Source organism: Mobula hypostoma, chromosome 3 (assembly GCF_963921235.1).
Source record: "Mobula hypostoma chromosome 3, sMobHyp1.1, whole genome shotgun sequence".
Lineage (NCBI taxonomy): Eukaryota > Metazoa > Chordata > Chondrichthyes > Myliobatiformes > Myliobatidae > Mobula > Mobula hypostoma.
In genome coordinates, this window is record NC_086099.1 from 169783443 (window position 1) to 169807353 (window position 23911).

At 42.2% G+C, this 23911-nt stretch overlaps 1 protein-coding gene across 3 annotated transcripts in view; it reads left to right on the top strand.

Moving 5' to 3' along the window:
• The window catches only part of kat2b (K(lysine) acetyltransferase 2B), a 120353-nt gene that overhangs the window by 50955 nt on the left and 45487 nt on the right, over positions 1 to 23911 (top strand). For all 3 annotated transcript variants that reach the window (XM_063044074.1, XM_063044072.1, XM_063044073.1), the window contains exons 3-5: positions 3825 to 3970; positions 12487 to 12576; positions 14584 to 14765. In XM_063044074.1, coding sequence (XP_062900144.1) covers positions 3825 to 3970; positions 12487 to 12576; positions 14584 to 14765 — 418 coding nt within the window. The remainder of the gene's footprint in view (positions 1 to 3824; positions 3971 to 12486; positions 12577 to 14583; positions 14766 to 23911) is intronic.

Here is a 23911-nt window from a genome sequence, read left to right on the forward strand (position 1 = left end):
TGGCCCATTCACTGACCTGTTTACGCAGTCCATGCCACACGAACCTGTTGGCGACCAGCCGGACAGTTGTCCTGATGGAGGGGTGCGCTAAGTTGTGAATGGACTCGAAAACCTGCCGGCGCCAGGCTGCTGGGACGACGGGGCGGGTTTGGCCGGTAGCTACGTCACATAGTAGGGTCCTCTCACCTGGGCCTACGGGGAGGTCTTGGAGCTGCAAACCGGAGACTGCAGTCCTGTAACTGGGGATCTCAGCATCTGCCTGCTGTGCCTCTGCCAGCGCTGCATAGTCCACCCCCTGGGACAGGGCTTGTATGGTAGGTCTGGAAAGTGCGTCCGCCATGACGTTGTTCTTTCCAGAGACATGCCGGATGTTCGTCGTGTACTCGGAGATGTAGGACAGATGTCGCTGCTGGCGGGACGACCGGGGTCGGACACCTTCATGAACGCAAAGGTAAGCGGTTTGTGGTCTGTGAACGCGGTGAAGGGCCTACCTTCTAAGAAGTACCTGAAATGCCGGATTGCCAGGTATAGTGCCAATAGCTCCCGGTCGAAAGCACTGTATTTGAGTTCGGGTGGTCGTAGGTGTTTGCTGAAGAACGCCAGGGGTTGCCAGCGACCCTCGATGAGTTGTTCCAGCACTCCGCCGACTGCTGTGTTGGATGCGTCCACCGTGAGGGCAGTAGGAACGTCCGTTCTGGGGTGCACTAGCATCGCAGCGTTTGCCAAGGCTTCTTTGGTTTTAACGAAAGCGGTTGCGGCCTCTTCGTCCCAGGTAATGTCCTTGCCCTTACCCGACATTAGAGTGAACAGGGGTCGCATGGTTCGGGCTGCTGAGGGGAGGAAACGGTGGTAGAAATTCACCATACCCACGAATTCCTGCAGGCCCTTGATTGTGTTGGGTCGGGGGAAGTTGCGGACCGCGTCTACCTTGGCGGGCAGTGGGGTTGCCCCATCTTTAGTAATCCTGTGGCCAGGAAGTCGATGGTGTCGAGTCCGAACTGGCATTTGGCTGGGTTGATTGTAAGGCCGAATTCACTCAGGCGGGAGTAGAGCTGGCGGAGGTGGGACAGGTGCTCCTGCCGACTACTGCTGGCTATGAGGATGTCGTCCAAATAGATGAATGCAAAGTCCAGGTTGCGTCCCACCGCATCCATTAGCCGCTGGAAAGTCTGTGCGGCATTCTTTAGACCAAACGGCATTCGGAGGAATTCGAAAAGTCCGAATGGGGTGATAAGTGCTGTTTTGGGGATGTCGTCCGGATGTACAGGGATTTGATGGTATCCCTGGACGAGGTCTACCTTGGAAAAGATCCTTGCGCCGTGTAGGTTTGGTGCGAAGTCTTGAATGTGCAGCACAGGGTAGCGGTCTGGCGTTGTAGCCTCGTTCAGTCTGCGGTAGTTGCCACATGGTCTCCAGCCCTCCATTGCCTTGGGCACCATGTGAAGTGGGGAGGCCCATGGGCTGTTGGACCGTCGTATGATCCCCAATTCCTCCATCTTCTTGAACTCCTCCTTCACCAGTCGGAGCTTGTCCGGGGGAAGCCTTCGAGCATGGGCGTGGAGGGGTGGTCCCTGGGTTGGGATGTGGTGCTGTACTCCGTGTCTGGGCATGGCTGCCGTGAACTGCGGTGTCAGTACTGACGGGAAATCTGCCAGGACCCTGGTGAATTCGTCGTCGGACAGCGTGATGGAGTCCAGGTGTGGGGCTGGCAACTGTGCTTCACTCAGGGAGAACGTTTGAAAAGTCTTGGCGTGGACTAATCTCTTCCCTTGCAGGTCGACCAGCAGGCTGTGGGCTCGTAGAAAATCCGCCCCCAGGAGTGGTTGGGCCACGGCGGCCAGTGTGAAGTCCCACGTGAACCGGCTGGAGCTGAACTGTAGCCGCACTGTGCGGGTGCCGTAGGTTCGTATTGTGCTGCCATTTGCGGCCCTCGGGTCCCGGTTCTCTGTTGCGGGTGTCGTAACTGGTTGGAGGTAAGACGCTGATCTCCGCTCCGGTGTCGATCAAAAAGCGGCGTCCCGACTGCTTGTCCCAGATGTACAGGAGGCTGTCCTGATGGCCAGCCGCCGTAGCCATCAGCGGCGGCTGGCCCTGGAGTTTCCCGGGAATTTGCAGGGTGGTCTGCAGCGGCGGGCCTCTGTGCCCCACCGCTGGTGGTAGAAACACCATTGTTCGTTGGGCTCCTCACTCCCGTCGCCGGGTTTTGTAGGCTCTGCTGCCGGGCCTGGTCTGGTCTGTCGTTGGGCACGCGGCTTGGTGATCTGTGCGACGGACGCCCCTCTCTCTTTCCTGGCATTCCACAGCACATCTGCTCGGGCCGCCACGTCCCGGGGGTTGCTGAAATCTGCGTCGGACAGCAGCAGGCATATGTCCTCGGGCAGTTGCTCTAGGAACGCCTGCTCGGACATGAGGCAGGGTTTGTGTCCTTCAGCCAGGGCCAGCATCTCGTTCATTAATGCTGACGGCGGCCTGTCTCCCAAACCATCCAGGTGCATTAAGCGGCGTGCTTGTTCGCGCTGTGAGAGTCCGAAAGTCTTTATGAGCAGGGCTTTGAATGCTGTGTATTTGCCGTCCTCCGGGGGCGACTGTATAAACTCCTCAACTTATACAGCTGTCTCCTGGTCGAGGGAGCTCAGCACGTTGTAGTAGCGAGTGGACTCCGAGGTTATCTCCCGAATGTGGAATTGTGCTTCTGCTTGTTCGAACCATAATTGGGATCGCAGCGTCCAGAAGCTTGGCAGTTTTAACGAAACTGCGTGAACAGATGCAGCGTCGGTCATCTCTGGTCTAAATATCGTTTGGGCCGTCGGGGTCACCAATTGTAGCGATGTGCTACACACAGCGCTAGAATAACCACCCAGAGTCGGTGAGTTAGAGTTGCGATGAAAGAGATTTATTCAAACTTCGCAGTCTGCTTTTAAGCCTTCCCGTTCCTGCCCTCCCTGGGGCGGGACTGCTGTGGGGAATGCATATTCCCAGACCCTTTCTGCGCGCGGGATTTTCCCCCTGCTGGTGAAGATGGCCTGGCGCCCTTTTTGGGGCCGGCCCTCTGCCTGCGCGCGCTGTTGTGAGCCGGTTCGTGGGTGCCAGAAAATGGGTCGCCACACTAAAGCCAAATATCGTTCTAACACTGCCTGTAAGAATTTTAGACCTCAGTAAATCCTAATTGATTCCTATTCACTTACTAAGCTTGGTTTCCTCCAGGACAAAGTTTATGTTACTTTGCTGCTTTTCTGACAGCTAATGTCAGGGTGGTAGTGAAATGAAGGTCAATTCTCCATGTTTTGGAACTAAATTTTATCTGTGTGTCTAGTCTATTTTGACTACTTGTTAGCTCTTGTCCTCTTAATAATTTTGTAGGTACTGGAGGTGAATGATCTAAATATTGCTGGGTTGATTGTACACTCCTATTTCTGTTTGTAAGGAAATAAATTCATTTGGCAAGAAAATTGAAGATTGTAATATGTTTGCAAAAAATGCCATCAAATTGTGTGGTGTGGAATGTGAGTCATCATACAAATAAATCTCAGTCAGGAAGGTTTTGTGCTGAAAACACTCAAGAGCCTGAAGGATCTCAACCAGAACAAAACTGTTTCACACAAAGAGACAAGATTGGTCCTCGTTTTTTATAGTTGCAACTTTGTTTGCTAAAAAATGAGTTTTTGAAGAATATTTAACTTGATTTGTATAATGTTTATGAATTTGGTGATGATTTTTAATGGAACAAGGGGAGGCGATTTGCACAGGTGGCATTTTAACATTTATTCTGTTAAAACTGAAATCTGAAACCATAAACAACTTTATTTTATTTTATTTTATTTTAGCTGATCATGTTTCCCACTTGGAAAGTGTGTCAGAGGAAGAAATGAACAGGCTTCTTGGAATAGTACTGGATGTAGAATACCTGTTTACTTGTGTCCACAAAGAAGAAGATGCAGACACCAAGCAAGTTTACTTTTACTTGTTCAAAGTAGGTATAATGATAAATCACATTTCATCAAGCTATTTAATTTGAATCCTTGACAAGTCTGCAGCTGTTTTTTTAATCTGAAATGTATACTGCACAAACTTAAATAATTTCCAACAAATAAAACTCACAGTACCACAAGTTCAATCAAGCCATATGCATGGTGGTAATATATTTGATGCCAACTATATATTATGCACTCAAATACATCTCCAATCATTATAAGGCTCTTTTCTATCTTTACAGGACCTTAATACATATGAGCAGAATTTGAAGCTCATTGTAATAAATAGTTACAATATAAATAGAAAGAAAAAGCAGTTTATAACAGAACAATTTAATATATGATCTGCACAATCCACTTTTAATTTTGGTGCACATGGGGGATATTTCTACTTAAGGAGGTATAGTAGTTTAGGGGTACTCTGACTAGAGGTCATTGAAAAGTGACGTTCTGCAGGGATCTGTTCTGGGGCTTCTGCTCTTTGTAATTTTTTTATATATGTGCCTTGGATGAGGAAGTAGAACGATGGGTTTGTAAGTTTGCAGATCGCATAAAAGTTGGAGATGTTGTGGACAGTGCAGAAAGTCACCATCGGTTACAACAGGATATAGATGTTGAGTGGATAAGTGGCAGATGGATTTCAACGTGGAAAGGTGTGAAAAGTACACTTTGGAAGATCAAACTTTGAAGTCAGAGTACAAGGTCAGTAGCAGGATTCTTAGCAGTGTAGAGGAACAGAGAGATCTTAGAGCCCAAGTCCATAGTTCTCTCAAAGTTGTTAGTAGACACTATGGCATATGGTGGGCTGGCCTTCATTAATTAGGCAATTGTGTCCAAGAGACACTAAGTAATGTTGTAGCACTGTAATACTCTGGTTAGACCATACTTAGAATATGTGTTCAGTTTTGGTCGCCTCATTATCGGAAGGATGTGGAAGCTTTAGAGAGGGTTCAGAGGAGATTTATCAGGTGGCTGTTTGGATTAGGGAGCATGTCTAATGAAGGCTAAGTGAGCTAGAGCTTTTCTCTTTGAAGTGATGGACAATGAAAGGCAACTTGATAGAGATCTATAAGATTATAAGGAGCTTGGATAGAGTGGACAACCAATTTCTTTTTTCCCAGGGCAGCAATGGCCAGCAACAGAGGACATGTGTTTAAGGTGAGTGGAGGAAAGTTTAAGGGAAAGGTCAGATGTAGGATTTTTACACGCACAGTGGTGGGTGCGTGGACTGCACTGCCAGGGTTGCTGGTAGAGGCTGATTCAAAAGGAGCATTAAAAAGATTTAGATAGGCATATAATGTTAAAAATTTAGGTTATGGGCTGTGTGGGAGGGAAGGGTTAGATTGATTGTAGAGTATGCTTACATAGGTTGGCACATCATCAAGGGCCGTGGGATCCCTAATGTGCTGTGCTGTACTGTTCTATGTTCTAAAGCTTCAGAATGCAAGATGGGTATTTTTATAAATCTATGGATAATAGAATTTCTTGCATATTGGATCATGAAAGTCTTTTGCAGGACTCTATCTTATGTTTGATTACTGTGGTGGTTTATATAATCAGTAGTTTGTTTTATCACATACACTAAACTAGTGAAAAATGTGGTTTCTTTAGGCAAGTATTTGCATGCTCACTTTAACACATGGATTTTTAGCACAGATTTCTGGATAACGATCAGATTTGTGAATCATAGGTTTATTTTTCTATAGAAGCAGTGAAGGAACTGAGGCCAATTTACATACAGATGTCATTTAGACTTATGAATCGGTTCCATACAATATTAATTTGAAAGCTTTATTCAGAAGCAAACAACAGCTTCCACTTCTTTTTTTAAAGTTATTTTTAACTTAGAATTTGAATACAGGTGTTTATAAGCTTACTGCTCTTCACACAGCAACCCTTTTTCATTGTTCATTTACTCTGTAGTAGATGATGCAGAATAGATTGTGACAGAACTTGTCAATACAAATTCATAGAGTAGCATCTGACTTTTCAGAGTTGAGAATGTTGAACAAGTCACAATCTCCACAGCTTATGCACACTTGACGTATGTACAGCCAGTTTAAATGAGCAGTGTTTGGGAGACCAGTGGTATTGGCCAAGTGCTGCTGGGCTGCAGGCATCTTCTACCATGTGCTTCACAGGAACAAAACCTGCTGTAACCTGGGGATGAGAGTGCGTGTGTGTACATATTGGTCATACTGAGGATCATAATTCTCCCACCAGCTATTCTATTTTAATTTATGAAGACAACAAATTATGTAAGTTCATCACAATATTATTTTTCTATCTACAAATATAGCTCGTAGTAAAGTTCAAAGGTTCATTTATAGACAATAGGTGCAGGAGTAGGCCATTCGGCCCTTCGAGCCAACTCCACCATCCACTGTGATCGCTCCAATCTTTCAACATACGACAGTCCCGCCATCCCGGGAATTAACCTCGTGAACCTACGCTGCACTCCCTCAATAGCAAGAATGTCCTTCCAATAATTTGGAGACCAAAACTGCACACAGTACTCCAGGTGTGGTCTCACCAGGGCCCTGTACAGCTGCAGAAGGACCTCTTTGCTCTTATACTCAATTCCCCTTGTTATGAAGGCCAGCATGCCATTAGCTTTCTTCACTGCCTGCTGTACTTGCATGCTTGCTTTCAGTGACTGATGTACAAGAACACCTAGATCTCGTTGTACTTCCCCTTTTCCTAACTTGACTCAATTTAGATAATAATTTGCCTTCCCGTTCTTGCCACCAAAGTGGATAACCTCACATTTATCCACATTAAACTGCATCTGCCATGCATCTGCCCACTCACCCAGCCTGTCCAAGTCACCCTGCATTCTCATAACATCATCCTCATATTTCACACTGCCACCCAGCTTTGTGTTGTTGGTAAATTTGCTAATGTTACTTTTAATTCCCTCATCTAAATCATTAATATATATTGTAAACAGCTGCAGTCCCAGAACTGAACCCCAATGGTCACCGCCTGCCATTCCGAAAGGGACCCGTTAATCGCTACTCTTTGTTTTCTGTCAGCCAGCCAATTTTCAATCCATGTCAGTACTCTGCCCCCAATACCATGTGCCCTAATTTTGCCCACTAATCTCCTATGTGGGACTTTATCAAAGGCTTTCTAAAAGTCCAGGTACACTACATCCACTGGCTCTCCCTTGTCCATTTTCATAGTTACATCCTCAAAAAATTCCAGATTAGTCAAGCATGATTTCCCCTTCGTAAATCCATGCTGACTCGGACCGATCCTGTTGCTGCTATCCAGATGTGTCGTAATTTCATCTTTTATAATTGACTCCAGCATCTTTCCCACCACCGACGTCAGGCTAACCGGTCTATAATTCCCTGTTTTCTCTCTTCCTCCCTTCTTGAAGAGAGGGACAACATTAACCTCCCTCCAATCCACAGGAACTGATCCTGAATCTATAGAACATTGGAAAATGATTACCAATGCGTCCACGATTTCTAAAGCCACCTCCTTAAGTACCCTGGGATGCAGACCATCAGGTCCCGGACACTTATCAGTCTTCAGACCCAACAGCCTATCCAACACCATTTCCTGCCTAGTATAAATTTCCTTCAATTCATCCATTACCCTAGATCCTTTGGCCACTATTACATCTGGGAGATTGTTTGTGTCTTCCCTAGTGAAGACAGATCCAAAGTACCTGTTCAACTCGTCTGTCATTTCCTTGTTCCCCATAATAAATTCACCGGCTTCTGTCTTCAAGGGCCCAATTTTGGTCTTAACTATTTTTTTTCCTTTTCACATACCTAAAGAAGCTTTTACTATCCTCCTTTATATTCTTGGCTAGTTTACCTTAGTACCTCATTTTTTCTCCACGTATTGCCTTTTTAGTTACCTTCTGTTACTCTTTAAAAGTTTGCCAATCCTCCGGCTTCCCACTCATCTTTGCTATGTTATACTTCTTCTCTTTTATTTTTATACTGTCCATTTACTTCCCTTGTCAGCCACAACCTCCCCTTACTCCCCTTAGGATCTTTCTTCCTCTTTGGAACGAACTGATCCTGCACCTTCCGCATTATTCCCAGAAACACTTGCCATTGCTGTTCCACTGTCATTCCTGCTAGGGTATTGTTCCATGGAACTTTGGCCAGCTCCTCCCTCATAGCACCATAGTTCCCTTTGTTCAACTGTAATACCGACACTTCCGAGTTCCCCTTCTCCCTCTCAAATTGTAGATTAAAACTTATCATATTATGGTCACTACCTCCTAATGGCTCCTTTACCTCGAGGTCCCTGATCAAATCTGGTTCATTGCGCAACACTAAATCTAGAATTACGTTCTTTCTGGTAGGCTCCAGTACAAGCTGTTCTAAGAATCCATCTCGGAGGGACTCCACAAACTCCCTTTCTTGGGGTCCAGTACCAATCTGATTCCTCCAGTCTACCTGTATGTTGAAGTCCCCCATAACAACTGTAGCATTCCCTTTGCGACATGCCAATTTTAACTCTTGATTCAACTTACACCCTACATCCAAACTACTGTTTGGGGGCCTGTAGATAACTCCCATTAGGATCTTTCTCCCCTTAGAATTTCTCAGTTCTATCCATACTGACTCTACGTCTCCTGATTCTACGTCCCCCCTCGCAAGGGACTAAATATCATTCCTCACCAACAGAGCCACCCCACCCCCTCTGCCCATCAGTCTGTCCTTGAATTTTCATTTCCCAGGTCCTGTCCACTTGAAGCCATGTCTCTGTTATTCCCACAACATCATACTTACCAATTTCCAACTGTGCCTCAAGGTCATCCACTTTATTTCTTATACTCTTATACATTTCTTATCAAAGTATGTATGCAGTATACAAATCTGAGATTCTTCTTTTCCAGATAGCCACAAAACCGAAAAAAAAGGAACAGCAACACAATCATCAGCCCCCTCAAACCCAGCACAAAACGCCACAGGAACATCAACCCAAATCCCCCTCCCCAGCACAAAATGCCACAGGAACATCAACCTCAAACCCCCCCCCCCCCAGCACAAAACCCCACAGGAACATCAACCCCAAGCCCCCCTCCCCAGCACAAAATGCCACAATCATCAACTCCCTCAAATCCCGCTCCCCAGCACAAAATACCACAAGAACATCAACCCCAAATCCCCCTCCTCTGCACAAAAAACGAGAAACAAAGGGCAAAAAACACAGACTAAAAAAAAGACTGGAAAAAACATTGACTATATCCGAAACACAGAAAACCTTCATAACATCCTCTGGATTAATCACACATTAATGTGGGCACTTTCCATTTTTACTGTGAATGTAGGAATTTATAAATGTAAAAAAAGTTTACACGTCCTTATATTGGGAATTGAATTATCTTTACCTATATTGAACCAATAATCCCAGCCCATGGATTCTATTTTATTTGAAGACAATGATATGTTAATTTCCCTAAAGCAGTGCCACAGAAACTGAATGCTTTGAATGATATATATCATCGATTGTTTGTACGTTACACACATTCTATTTAAGCGTTATGTCTGTGACTTAAACAACACATAACGAGATTCTTTTAGATCACACCATTATTTCCGTGGCTGAGGTACAACCAATTGTAAGGTTGTTATTAAACTTGCCTTTTGAGTTGCCCAATTTTAAATCCGATTCTTTTGCATTTCCAGGTATGTTGTGTTAAGTGGCACTGTGGTAAATTTTATGTCATTTACCACTGGTTACTTTGTTCTACAACTTCAGATCCACAGGCAATTGTTTTTTATAATTTATTTATATTTAGGTTACTTTAATTAGCTGTAAGCTCTTTTTCTTTCCTTCACTGGCTCTTAGCTTCTGTTGCACCGAATTATGTAGTAGAGGGAAGTACACAGAAGGCCAGAGTTGGGATGACTGCAGAAATCCAGTATAGAACTGGAGATGGTAAGGCTAAGAAGGCATTTATAAGTAAAAATGAAAACTTGATATTTTAAGGTGTTAGAAGATCAGAAATAATGTAGGTCAGTGAGTACAAGAGAAGATTAAGTAATTGTCAGCTTGTTATTAAACAGACAGTGCAATTTTGTTCAAGCTGAAGTTTGTGGAAGAAATTAGCATAAACAGTAAAACAACAGAGTTGTCAGGTATGGAAAGAAAAAGACATGGACTGGGGAGTAGGGATGGTTGTAGCAGGGTTGGAGCTGGCTAAGTTCCCCAGAATTCACCTTACCTTTTTACTGATTTGTTTTCAATACTGTTATCCTCAAATCTATCAACATTTAATTTGCAAAATAATCTTCTACGTGTCACATTAGCACACACCTTTTGAGAACCAGGTATACAACTCCCCATTTTTCAGTCTTCTAGCTGCTTCTTCACAAACACAATCAGATCTTCAAACAACATTTCCCTTCTATTATGCCCATTTGGCATAAATTAGTAATGGACTTTAGCAATTTTTGTCTAGATTCTTATATCAGGCTAATCTGCCTTAAATCCCCTATGTCCTCCCCACCCCTCCTTCCTCAAATGCAGATGTTACATTTGCTACATTCCAATCCACTCAAATCATTCCTGAATCCATGTAATTTTGGAAGAAAGCCAATAAGGCATTTGCTATCACCATACCAGAACACTAAGATGTAGACATCAATCCATAACATTTGTTGGGTTTAGTCTCATTAAGTTCTCTATAAGTTTTCTTAGTACTGTAATTATTTTAAATCCACAACTCGTATCAGACCATTACTTACCACTATTTCTCATTCATTTATCCTGCCCTCTACTGTGTATAACAGATTAACAACTGATCTTTAATTATATTTTGCTTCTGAGCTATATACCTGATAAGTTTGTCAGAAGACAATTTCTTTCACTAAGTAATACATATAAATATACCTAAGTAATATGTATCCTTTCAAAATTAAATGATTGTTTAGCTGTTTTAAAGATGAACCTTGACAAGACTGGGCTTAAGTGACAAGTATTACTGCCTCAAAAAGCAATGCAATATGAGTGGAAATGATGAGGAAATGATAAATAGGGTGAAAAAAATGAGAAACAGAAAAGGCAAATGGGTTTAGATTAGGGATTTGAAATTGAGCAAAATGTTCTAATACAATCAGCAAATGAGTAACAAAAATAAAAATCTGAGAACATTGCAAGTGTAAAATGATTGTTTATTAACAATTAAGAGCAAAATTGACAATCAAAAAATTTTAATAAAGAAATCTAATCAAGTCTGTTTATTTAAAATTACATTATCTACAAAGTTTTATCAGTAATTTGTACAAATGTGATAAATGTGCAAGAGGTACACATTCTTCAATAAAAAAATAAAAGAAATAACCATTATTGTGTCTTTAGTAACATCTTCCAATTTGTACCTGAAAAGGATCTAATTAAATTGTGGATTTCGAAGTTCTGTTTTTATTTCCAGCTCTGGCCAGGAAAATTATGTATGGCAGATTAATGGTACAAATGAGTCCTGATGAAGGGTCTCGGCCCGAAACGTCGACTGTACCTCTTCCTAGAGATGCTGCCTGGCCTGCTGCGTTCACCAGCAACTTTGATGTGTGTCGCAATGGTACAAATGGTTTATTTTGATTGAGGTTCTCTTAAAATTAGTACTGAAAGCAGTTTAAAATAAATGATTTTCATTTGATTACATTTAATTTTGAAGCTTTGGATTGCCACTGTGTGGGAGTATCCATCACCCACATTTAGGTTTTATTACTCTTGATTTCTTTTAGAGTATTTCCTTGAAAATGTTTGCCTTTTGCTGGTGTCTATATTTATTGTTGACTTTGCATTTTGCAGCAGTGCTTGCATGGCTCTTCCACAATTCCACATGACTGCTGTTTCCATGTTATGCAATCTACACATGAATTCACAGGGACCAGCAATATGTTTGATTGATGGCCAGAGACTGAGCTAAAGTATTTTCCATGTCCCCTGTGAGATAATTCAGGTTGAAGGATCCAATTGGAGTTGACTGACAACTGAAGTAATAAGAGATGGCAATGTAGGTACTGATGTGGGGCCAGATAAACATGTTTTGAATGGAACAAGAAATCATTGAAAAGGGGCAGGCTGAGAGGAGAAAAGAATAGTTCTACTTCACGCTGCTGCTTTTAGAGTTACCTGGATTGTGATGTAACAGTCTGGTTTCTAGGCAACTCGTTGTGCCTAGTTCTGCACAGAGCATATTCAGACCTGGGATCTTCCTGATCTGCAGAATTCAGTAGCTCAGTACACAATACCTTTACTAAATTAATGATTGGTCGTAAACCTAAATCAAAAATTTACTACCTTACGTTAACTTGTTTTTAGAAGTCTGCATTAATATTGTTTGATATTTTTGCCGCCTTGTTATTTCCAACTTCCTTCTTTTTCATTCTTGCTGTGGTCTGTTGTTGATTATATTTTCTTGGAATATTTACATTCCTTCTGACATTGAAGTGACTTTAAAACTTTGAGGATTGTTTCCTTTATTTTGTGTATATTTTCTTTTCTGGACTTAGTTTATTATTAATTCCATTTTCAGCTTTTGAGAAAATGTATTTTACAAATGGGAAACCCTATTGTGGAAGGACCATTAGGATGTCCACCGTTTGAGAAGCCCAGTATTGAACAGGTAAAGAAAGACGTTATTTTGCAAACTGCAAACTAGAATGAACTTCGCTTTTGTTCCAAAACAAGACTGTACTGAAGATAAAAGTTGATAAATGAAAGAACTTGTCCCCTATGAATGCTCCCCTATCTGTGGGTAGGAACATGTAACCTGAGAATACAGTGAATACAATTGATAAATCTTTTAAAATTTCATTTGCTTCTTCAAATGCATTCAAATTTTCTCTCATGTCATTTTATTCCGAAGTTTGTAACTCATGCCTCATTCCTCTTTATGACAGCAAAGTTGTATATGCAATCCTCATATTTTTGTTAACCTTCTCCCTTCCTCACCACCCCCACACTCCCTGGCAATATGAATGGCTCTGATTAAAAGCGCTGCACTACTGACCCGAGGGATAGTTTTTGGGTGTGGCTGTCTGAGGCTGGTCTCCCAGCCTTCTTCCACTGCCAATGGTTAGTGCTAGAATCACAAGCCATTGCTTTGGAGGGAATCCATTAATCTCTGGTTTAAATTGTGCTAACTCAGTGAATTATTAACACAAACAGTTTAATAAAAGGAGACATGTTTATCCAATTTCATGTTTCAGGGTAGAATTAGAACTATAGGTGGAGATTTATTTGCCAAAATGCATTGAAATCCAATTGGTTCATGTGCTGATGGACTCGCCAGAACATAAAGGAATTGGAAAAGTTGTTTCAAACTGAACTGCAGTGTACTCTGGCTGGAGAATGCACCGACTTTCAATACACAGATGGAAAAAAAAATTTGAAAGATACAAATCTATAGAATTTTCTATCTGAGAGATCTGTATTTGATCCTGATCCTGGGTGCTGTCTGAGCAAAGTTTACATGTCCTCCTGTGACCACAGGGCGTTCTGCCCGTTATTCTGATTTACTCCAACATGCCAAAGGCATGCTGATAAATTAATTAGCTACTGTGTATTACCTCTTAATGTAGGTTAACTTAATCAAAATGGAGTTGATGCGCATGTGAGGGAGAATAAGTTGTTTTGGGAAGTAAGGAGAAAGGGAGCAGGACAGGTTGGGCGCCAGCATGCAGTCAGCTGACCCCTTTCTGTGTTGCATCAGGTAAATAAGAATAGTTGGGCCTCAGATATGTAGATATTTAAAAGAATCAAAGACAAATATAGGATTATATAGGCAAGCGGATTGAAGTAGAGATTTCAGTGATGGCAGAGAACTAGAGAACTTTTTCTGATGATCTTGTAAAGTGCAGCAAATCATGGTTGAACAATGCAGATGAATGTAAAAATATATGAGAGTTATTTCTTAGGACACGGAAAAGAATGAGAATCCGGAATGCACAGAATATATCTCCCATTTTATAAATGTGGACTTACGGTATTTATTTCAGATAATTGTATAAACAAAAGTGTTAATGCATTGAGTTGCTTTATAAATTAAATTGCTTTGCACTCTCTGTCACTTCTTTGTCCTTTAAGAGTCAGAAACTACATAGAATTTATATTTGGGCACAGTGTTAGTTGAAAACTCCGAAGGTTCAGAAATAAAATATTGTAGGTTATTCCTTCAGGGTGTGAAATTATAGTGTGAAACACTTGTATATGAACATTAGTGCATCATTCTCTGTGCAGTGAGCTTGGAGAAGCCCAGCATATGCAGGAGAAAGAAAACACCACCTCCCTATTTACTCCCCCCCGCCATCTGCCCTGTCAGCCACATCCTAAATCTCCAGTTCCCATTGGACTCATTGGTCACCTCAGAATCTGTAGAATTTGAGTGGAAACGGGTCAACATAGAGAAACACTTAGGAAGGGATAATGATTTGTCTGAAATATTGTTTGTGTTTTAGCAGAAACATTAACCTTTTTAATGTCCAAGTGTAAGAACAACATGTAGCTGACACACAGGTGTGTAGTGCCAGCATTCAATTCTCCCCTCAGCCGTACTGACATGTTTTAGTATGCATCCTGGAGCAGAGGGTTCTTTTTACCTTGCTATTTACATTTTCTCGTTTTTACTCAGGGAGTTACTAATTTTGTGCAGTACAAGTTTAGTCACCTTCCGCCAAAGGAAAGACAAACAATTTGTGAACTGTCTAAGATGTTCTTGAATCGAATCAACTACTGGCAGCTGGAAACACCCTCGCAAAGAAGACTTCGGGTACCAAATGATGATTGTGCTGGATACAAGGTTAATTATACAAGGTATAATCGTTCACAAAAAGGGAAGGCATTACATTTAGGGGGCTTGTTGCAATGCAAGTTTGGTCTTTAGCTGCAGAAGTGACAGTTTAATATGGCGTATGTTGTAGCATTTGCATTTTATAATGCAACACCATAAGATCTATGGGATGGGACAAGTTAGAGACTGTACCTACAGTCAAAGTTTCTGAAAGGAAGAAGAGTAGGTATTGAATAATTACAGATTTCGCTTGAACCCAGTCAGTTGAGATGGTAATTTTTGCTATTTTAATGCTGTGTGGAAGTTGAACTATCTGAGGATATGCAGTAGTGCTTGAATTTATTTCTGTGACAACTTGGTGTTACTATATTTTTTTAACGATTAAAGGATGTGACCTACGGCATTTTGCATGAGCAGGTGAGTAAAGGGGTGTGGAACTTTAATTCACATGCTCTTTGAAGAGATCAATATGTGGAGTGTCCAGTGTGCAATCTCAGCTGACTTACACTCTTTGGCACTTCCCTGGGTGACTGCTCTCTCAGCCCACTCTACAGTAGTACCAGTTTTAACCTGATAGGTGAACTCTTTTGCACTCTCCATAGAGGCTGCACGACCTGCTGAGTATATCCAACATTTTCCATTTAATGTCTGTGATAAACTTGTTCCTCTAAATACTTACCTTGTCAGGCAAGGGACAGAAGAAGTGGAGAGAGAAGCAGAGTTAATTTTTCATCTTTATAATTTTAAAAATTGGAAGATTTTACAGTTCAAAGTAGAATTTTATTATCAGAGTACATACATGTCACCACACACAACCCTGCGATTCATTTTCCTGCAGGCTTACTCAGCAAATCTATAGAGTAGTAACTGTAAACAGGATCAATAAAAAAAATAAGAACATAGATGACACCAAACTGTTGAAATTCAACTATAAATGAATAGCAATAAATAAGCATGAAATAACAAGATAAAGATTAAAATAAGATCGTTGGTTGTGGGAACATCTCGATAGATGAGTGTAATTATCCTCTTTTGTTCAAGAGCCTAATGGTTGTGGTGTAGTAACTGTTCTTGAACCTGATGGTGCGAGTCCTGAGGCTCTTGTACCTTCTACTTGATGGCAGCAGCGAGAAAGGAGCATGGCCTGGGTGGTGAGGGTCTTTGATGATGGATGCTGCTTTCCTACAACAGCATTTTATGTAGATGTGCTCAATACAGATAACAGCTTTTAAGCCCAGTACAGATCCAGGAAAAGGCTGAGGACAGGGGAAAAAGCAAACTAGTGAGTCTGTTATGAAGTCATGGAGCAATACAGTACAGATACAGCCCCATTGGGCCAACTAGTCCATGCCAACCACGGGACCCATCCAGCTAGTCCCATTTTCTTGTGTTCAGTCCATATACCTCTAGATCTCACCCTTCTTCTGTGTACTTGTCCAAATGCTCCTTAAATTAGGGGTCCCCATCCTTTTTTGCACCGCGGACTGGTTTAATATTGACAATATTCTTGCAGACCGGCCAACGGGGTGGGGGGGGGGTGCGGTGTTCATCACAACTGGAATATCGGTGATAAGTCAACTATACATTACTTATAAGTGGCTAATACACTCAATTTCATTTCTAAAAGGGGTTATCTAACAAATTTAATATTAAACACCCAGCGCCTATTTTCCTTGCATGAATGTAGTGATTATAAGTCAATAGCATCATACAACATTTGGATATTAAACACACAGCGCATATTTTCCTCGTATGAACATATAAAATCATTGCAACACACCAATATCGCTGAATCAATGGGAGCCCTGGGCTTGTTTCCCTGCAACAAGATGGTCCCATCAAGGGGTGATGGGAAGCAGTGATACACAAAGGGGGTTCCTTATATGTCCAGTCTATTCCGCAATTTAGTTTTCGTTGCATTCATTGCAGAAAACTCCGCTTCACAGAGATATGATGTTGGAAATGGAAACAACGTTTTCAGTGCTTTTGTGGCTATCTCAGGATATTCAGCCTTGACTTTGATCCAGAATGCTGGCAGAGGTGTTATGTCAAACATACTTTTCAGCCTACCATCATTTGCAAGCTCAAGGAGTTGATCTTCCCACGCTGACATGGATGATTCACCGGGGACATTCACAAATGGGTCACGGACCCATTCCTTTGCACGTCTTGGGTTATTTGCATTTGGGAAGTAACGCTCGAATTCTATCGACAGCGAAGATAGGTGATCGCGCACCAGCTGTGAGAAGGATAGTGCAGCCTCAGTATCTCCCAAATTCCCAGCTAATGTTGGGAATGTGTCAAATGTGCCCCTATCCACTTGCCATCCCCACAGTTCCAGTTTGGCTTTGAAAGCAGACATTTTATCTGCTAATTTGAAGACAGTTGTCATTCTCCCCTGAAGTGACAAATTGAGTTCATTGAGCAGGTTGAAGGTGCCACACAGATAAGCGAGTTTTGCTATCCACTCCTCGTCACTGAAGTGTGCTGCCAGTGGTGACTTTTTTCCTGAAAGAAATCTCTGTAGCTGTTCTCTTAACTCAAAAACCCTGGCCAGGGCTCTCCCCCTTTATAGCCACCTGACTTCAGTGTGTAAGAGAAGGCATTTGTGCTCTGCATCCATTTCCTCACAAAGCTGCTCAAACAGACGTGAGTTAAGGGCTTTTGCTTTGGTGTGATTGATAATTTCAACAACGTCACTCAATACGCTGTTAAGGTCAGGTGACATTTTTCGGCTAGCCAGCATTTCCCTGTGTATGATACAGTGTGTAGACTGGCATTCAGGAACAACCTCTTTGACTCAGGTAGTGAAACCAGACTCGTTAAGCCGTCCAGTCATAGCTGCTGCCCCGTCTATGCATATTCCGACACAGAATGACCAGTCTAGTTTGCCTGACATGTAGTCATTCAAAGACTTGAATAGTTCTGCCCCAGTTGTGTTAGTTGGCAGCGGCAGTGCACACAACATATCCTCGTGCACATCGTCTTGAAATATATATCGCACATAAACCAGCAGTATTGCCTTGTTGTCGACATCGGTAGACTCATCGGTCTGGATAACATACCATGGTGACTCGTTAAGCCGTTCCAACAGCTGTGCTTTGATGTCCTCCGCTATGTCATCGATTCTCCTTGAAACTGTGGTAGCTGAAAGAGAAACCTGTGCCATCTTGTTAGCTGCAGCTTCTCCCAACAGTTCACGGCACATGTCCTTGGTAGCAAGCAGAATCAATTCTTCACCAACAGTGAAAGGCTTCTTAGCCTTAGTAATACTGCTAGCCACTAAGTACGATGCCCTCAGAGCAGCAGCATTTGTGGAGATGGTGGCTCTCAGCACTTGCGACTGTTCCACTTGCTCACGTTTTTTCCGCTCAAAAAACTCAACGAGTTTGTCTTTAAGTCCAGGGCGCTTGGACTCAAGGTGCCGAAGCAGTTTTGAGGGCTTCATTGCCTCATTAGACAGCTTGTCTCCACATATCACACACAGGGTTGGAGCGCGCAAGTCACCAGTTGCAATAAAGCCATATTTTATGTACCACTCGTCATATTTTCTGTTGAAGGAAGCTTTGTTTTTTTTTGCAGTCTCGGCCTCAGCTGTCTGTGCATTATCATCATCATTAGGCCTTTTATGACCCCTACCACCTCTTCCAAAGAAACTCTCAAGCGACGTTTGTTTTTTACTCAGAGTAGTTGTAGGTTAATGACCAACTGATGACCTCGCATGGGTAATGACCTCACGTGCGTAATGACCTTGCGTGCGTTCAAGTTCAGCAGTGGGCATGACAGGGAATGAGGAAAGGTGCAGCTGACTCGTATCGTTTCATATCGCCAAATCATATCATTTCCTCATGGCCCGGTAGCACATGCTTTGCGGCCCGGTGGTTGGGGACCACTGCCTTAAATGATACAGTTGTACCTGCCTCCACCGTTTCCTCCGGTGGCTCATTCCACATTCTCGCCACCCTTTGTCTGAAATCATTGTCCCTCAGGTCCTTTTTAAATCTTACCCCTCTCATCCTGAACCTATGGTCCCTTGTTTTGGATTTCCATGCCGTGGGGAAAAGACTGTTACCATCTATGTTATCTATGTTCTTCATCATGTTAATTGCTTCTACGTAGCCATCATTCATTTTCCTGCATTCCGGGCTGTAAAGATGCTAGTCTGGTCAACCTCACCCTGTCGGTCAGGCCCTCTAACCCTGACAACTTCCTCATAAATATTTTCTTCACTCTTTCCAGTTTTACTAAATCTTTCCTATAACAGGGTGACCAAAACTCTATACAATACTCCAAGTGCGACGTCACCAATGATTTATACAATGGCAGCCCTTGTACTCATTGCCCTGACTGATGAAAGCAGCATGCTATACACCTTTTTCATGATCATGTCTACTGTGATGCTGGTTTTCACTCAACTATATTATAGGATCCCATTTGATTTCTTCAGCTTTTCCAGCTCTGATTAAAAATTTGAAGACCAATAAACATTTGGACGGAGCATTTGTGAATTCGAGTCAGTCCTTCCATGTTTAAATTGATCTATATGAAATTTCAACCCCAGGAAAATATTCATTCCACTGCCTTTAGTTTTAAAGGTATGGTGGTTGTCCACCATGTCTGCTGATGACAGGAAACCTGTGCGGGAGAGTTTTTAAAGTGGAAAAGCCCTTGAACTGGGGCTGTGCCATTCTCTTGACCTCAGCAGTCCAGGTCCAGTGGCATAAACAGGCATCACAAACTAATGTCTTTAAAAGACCATTTGGGTTAAAGTCAAAGTTGCGTTTATTACCATACAAATGATTACTTGTATGCACAAGTGCAATGCAAAACTTACTTGCAATTGTATCGCAAACACATAACATAAAATAAAGCAATCTTCAAATCAGGGAAAGAAAGAGCCCAATTAGACCAAAGGAAAAACAAAGTTAATTTTACTGCAAAAGGATCAAAATGGTCATATATAGCTAAACTCTTAATGATTACGGTTGTGCTGGTTGATTTAAATACTGAATGGTTGAAGGGAAGTAGCTGCTTTTGAACTGATGGGACTTCAGGCTTTTGTACCTCCTGCTTGATGACAGCTGTGAGAAGATGGCATGGCCCAGATGGTCGAGATCTTTGACGATGGATACTTCTGCCTTAGGACAGCACTTCCTGATGCTGGGGAGGGATTAGTTTGATTGGGGAGAACAGGATTGAGACAAGACCAGATTAAAAAAAAACCCTTGTGTTAAGTTGCTTCATATACCCCAATACATTGATTCCCAATTTAAACTCTTAATAATGACACAAGCCTGATGACATTCTGAATATGAGGACCAATCTACCAATAATAAAATAAGTTATTAATGAATGAAGTAAATAGAAATTTTAAAACTGAACCAGATTTCCCAAATGATTTAAACCCCATTAACAGGAGCAATGGTTGCCCTGTATTGACATCAATGCAATTAGCGAACAAACTAAAGAGTACTAATGCTGATTCCTGCTGATGGATATCCAGAAAGACTTTGGTCTGTGTACTTGGGGGAGAAAACACTGACAAAGGAACTTGATGGATTTATATAATTGGGGTCAAGTGCATACGCTACAGAGATTTAGAGTTAGTGTCATAACCATAACTTTTCAGGCCTGTCAAGTAAGAGTCCTTGGTGCCTTTTTCAATTCCATCACATCCTTTCTGTAACGTGGTGACCTGAGCTGTGAGCAGGGTGTGCAAGCTTTAGCGTGGAGCTAATGGGCACGTGAAGGAGAATAGATTAAAAGTGAATTGAGTGAGTGAGTGGGATAAAGCACACACTTTCGCCAAAGGAAGTGAACATTGGAAACTCTACAAATGGTATTAATCTATGTATTGTGAATGCTGCGTTACCCAGAGCATGCTGCAGTGTTACTATGGTCTACGCCAGCATTTTAATACAGGTTTCCCCTGCCATCCGAAGGTAGAGCATTCCTATGAAACGGTTCGTAAGCCGTAATGTCGTAAAGCAAAGAAGCAATTACCATTTATTTATATGGGAAAATTTTTTGAGCTTTCGTAGACCCAAAAATAACCTACCAAATCATGCCAAATAACACATAAAACCTAAAATAACAGTAACATATAGTAAAAGCAGGAATGATATGATAAATACACAGCCTATATAAAGTAGAAATACTTTTCCACAGTCATTACTGCACTGTTCTCCATAGCGAAAATCTCACGCAAGCGCCGTTGGCAGAAAATCTCACGCAAGCGCTGTTGGCAAAAACATGGTGCAAGCGCTCTCCAGTAACCTTTAAGCTATGAAGCTGCCAAATCATACCAAATAACATATAAAAATACACAGCCTATATAAAGTAGAAATAATGTATGTACAGTGTAGTATCACTTACCGGAATCGGGACAGTGCCGAGCACACTGATGATGGTGTGTTAGGCTGAGTCGTCGCAGGTTGGGTGGTGCAGTGGCCCCCACCCTCCAGGCCACCAACCGATACCGATCCGCGAAGCATGCAGGGTTGCAGCGGTAGCCGGGAGGCACACAGCACATCTTTAAGAAAAAAGCCGAAACAAATATGCTAATTAATTAGGTGCCGCCCGGCACGTAATTGTCAGCCCAGATCAGTGCCGATTTCCGATTGCTTCGTCTCTGATCTGGGCCGACAATTACGTGTCGGGCAGCACCTAATTAATTAGCATGTTTATTTCGGCTTTTTTCTTAAAGATGTGCTGTGTGCCTCCCGGCTACCGCTGCATTCTCCGCGAATCGGTGTCTGTCCGTGGCCTGGGTGGTGGAGTGTCATCTTGTCATCGTCTGTTTCCATTAGAGCAGGCAGGTCATCTTCTATCTCTGCCCGCCTCAATGTCGAAGGTCGAGGTTCGTCGTCTGCTGTGGCTGATGTGGAAGGCTTGCTTGACTGCTGAGCCTCGTGCATTTTTCTGTCACACAGTTCTTTGTAAGGACTGAAACCATCTTGCAAATATCCCCTAAACCTACGTACCTTTTCCAAATTAAAGTCTTACTTTATCATTGCAACGAAAATCTCACGCAGTTGCTTCATGTTCAGTTTGCTACTGCATTCAGTTTCGATTGTTATCCTTTTTTCTTCCAATTGCATCAGCTCTTCATCCGTCAGTTCTTGGTCATAGGATGCCAAAACCTCTTCAACATCATCTTCGTCAGCTTCCACAAGCCAAACTCACTTTGTCCTTTCTTCCTTCACCACGATCGCAACGCTTAATTACGTCTAGTCTTACGCTAAGCGTAACACCCTTACAAGCTCTTTTAGGCTTTTCCGATACTATAGAACTCATCTTGCAAACGACTGCACACAGGCATGTGTTTAAGCAATGCCGGCGAGAATGCAGTTCTGAATCTGGGGAGAGCGGCTGCTTGGGGCGCGCGCTGCCTTTTATCGCGCACTGATTTTTTTTCGTAACAGTGAAAACACCTTCTGAAAGCGAAAACAGGGTACTAACGTAGGTCTTTCGTAACAGTGAGATTTCCTAAAGCGAACATTCGAAAAGCGGCGGACACCTGTATACCTCTTGCGCAGGGCCTGAAGAACTTTAAAGGTACTAGCAGTTAGGATTGAACTTGAAGATTTGTTTATTCTTTTTTTCTTTTTATATTAATTATCAGTTGACTCAGTTAAAATGCTGCAAATATTAGCTAACATAATCTAATGCTGTTACAGATGTTCGGAACTCTGAGAGAATCAGATCCTTCCTAATTATTCTGCACTATGTTTGGATTCGAAATTACAAGGGATAAATCCATGCACCCTGCAGTCTTTGCAAATGCTGGCTCTTCCCCAATCCTGCTAGTTTATAAGATGCCATAGTTCCATTAGATCCACAGCAGAGAAATGGACCCTTTGTTTGTCCCACAATGTCCTTGCAAGGGTTTTGGTCCATCTACATTAATCCCATTTGCCCATATTAGGTCAGTATCCTTCCATGCCTTGCAGATTGAAGTGCCTGCCAAAATTTCTCTTAAACATCATATGTATTTTACAGTCTTGTGTTTTAGTCTTATCATACAACTCCCAAGCAAAGCAACTCCCTCGCTTGTCTGAATCAAACTGTGACGTTTATTTTTGTGGACAGTTGATTGACTGAATCCCAATGTTTGCTTTGTGGTCATGAAATAATCCTCACTGTAAAGATTAACGGTCAGAAATAATTTGACTGCTGGATTGATTGGACAATGCAGGCAACTAGAGTATATTTGATCACACTCCTGATTTGTGAAGTTAAGGGGGAAAAGCCTCAGGATGTCAGAAAATGTGTTCTTTACTGAAGGACGCCAAGCCTCAGCCCCACGATTAGAGTAGAACCACAATCTTAGGCTGGTTAGCTCAGATAAAAGGGATTTTCCAACAGAGAACTAAACATTGCACTATTGCAACTACTGAAGCAGAAGGGGGATTTGGTCTATGTAGAATCAAAAGGTGTCTGAAATATAATCTTAGAGAGGATAAAATATAGCTGAGAGAATGGAAAACAAAATCCCAAGTTTGAATTAAATTTTGAACAAATGCCAAGTGACAGAGATCCAATCTATTAAAATGTAACTTGAGAATTCCTGTCAGGATTAATGAATCATGTTGAATAGAGATGTGGAGGCAATATCCTGAATTTTTTTTGAAAGCAGTTTAGAAATTGAAAATAGAAGTGTTTTGACTATATGGTCTAGAAGTCTGAAAAAAACTTTACACTTCCCACAACTAACCGTTAAAATATCTATGGCACTGGGAATAAAAATATAAAACGTTTCAGTAGCGAATTTCCAACTAAGCCGCAGTGCTAAGCAACCTGGACCCTTATCTTATGTTATTGGAAGATTCAGCAGAGAGCTTCTCACCCTCAAAAATTTGCATACATCATGTTTAAAGCAGAGACTGTTTAGCCTCACTATATCTCAATATTTACCTTCCACTTCTCTACAAGAACTGCAGGAAGCAGTAGGAGATCCAGATTATCAGCTACTTGTATACCCTCGGTGGCCACTTTATTAGGTACAGGAGTATACCTATTAAAGTAACCACAGGAATTAAACCTGGTCTTGCCTTCTGCTGCTGTAGCCCATCCACTTCAAGGTTCAAAATGTTGTGCATTTAGAGATGCTCTTCTGCATAGCTCTGTTGTAACACATGGTTATTTGAGTTACTATCAATTTTCTATC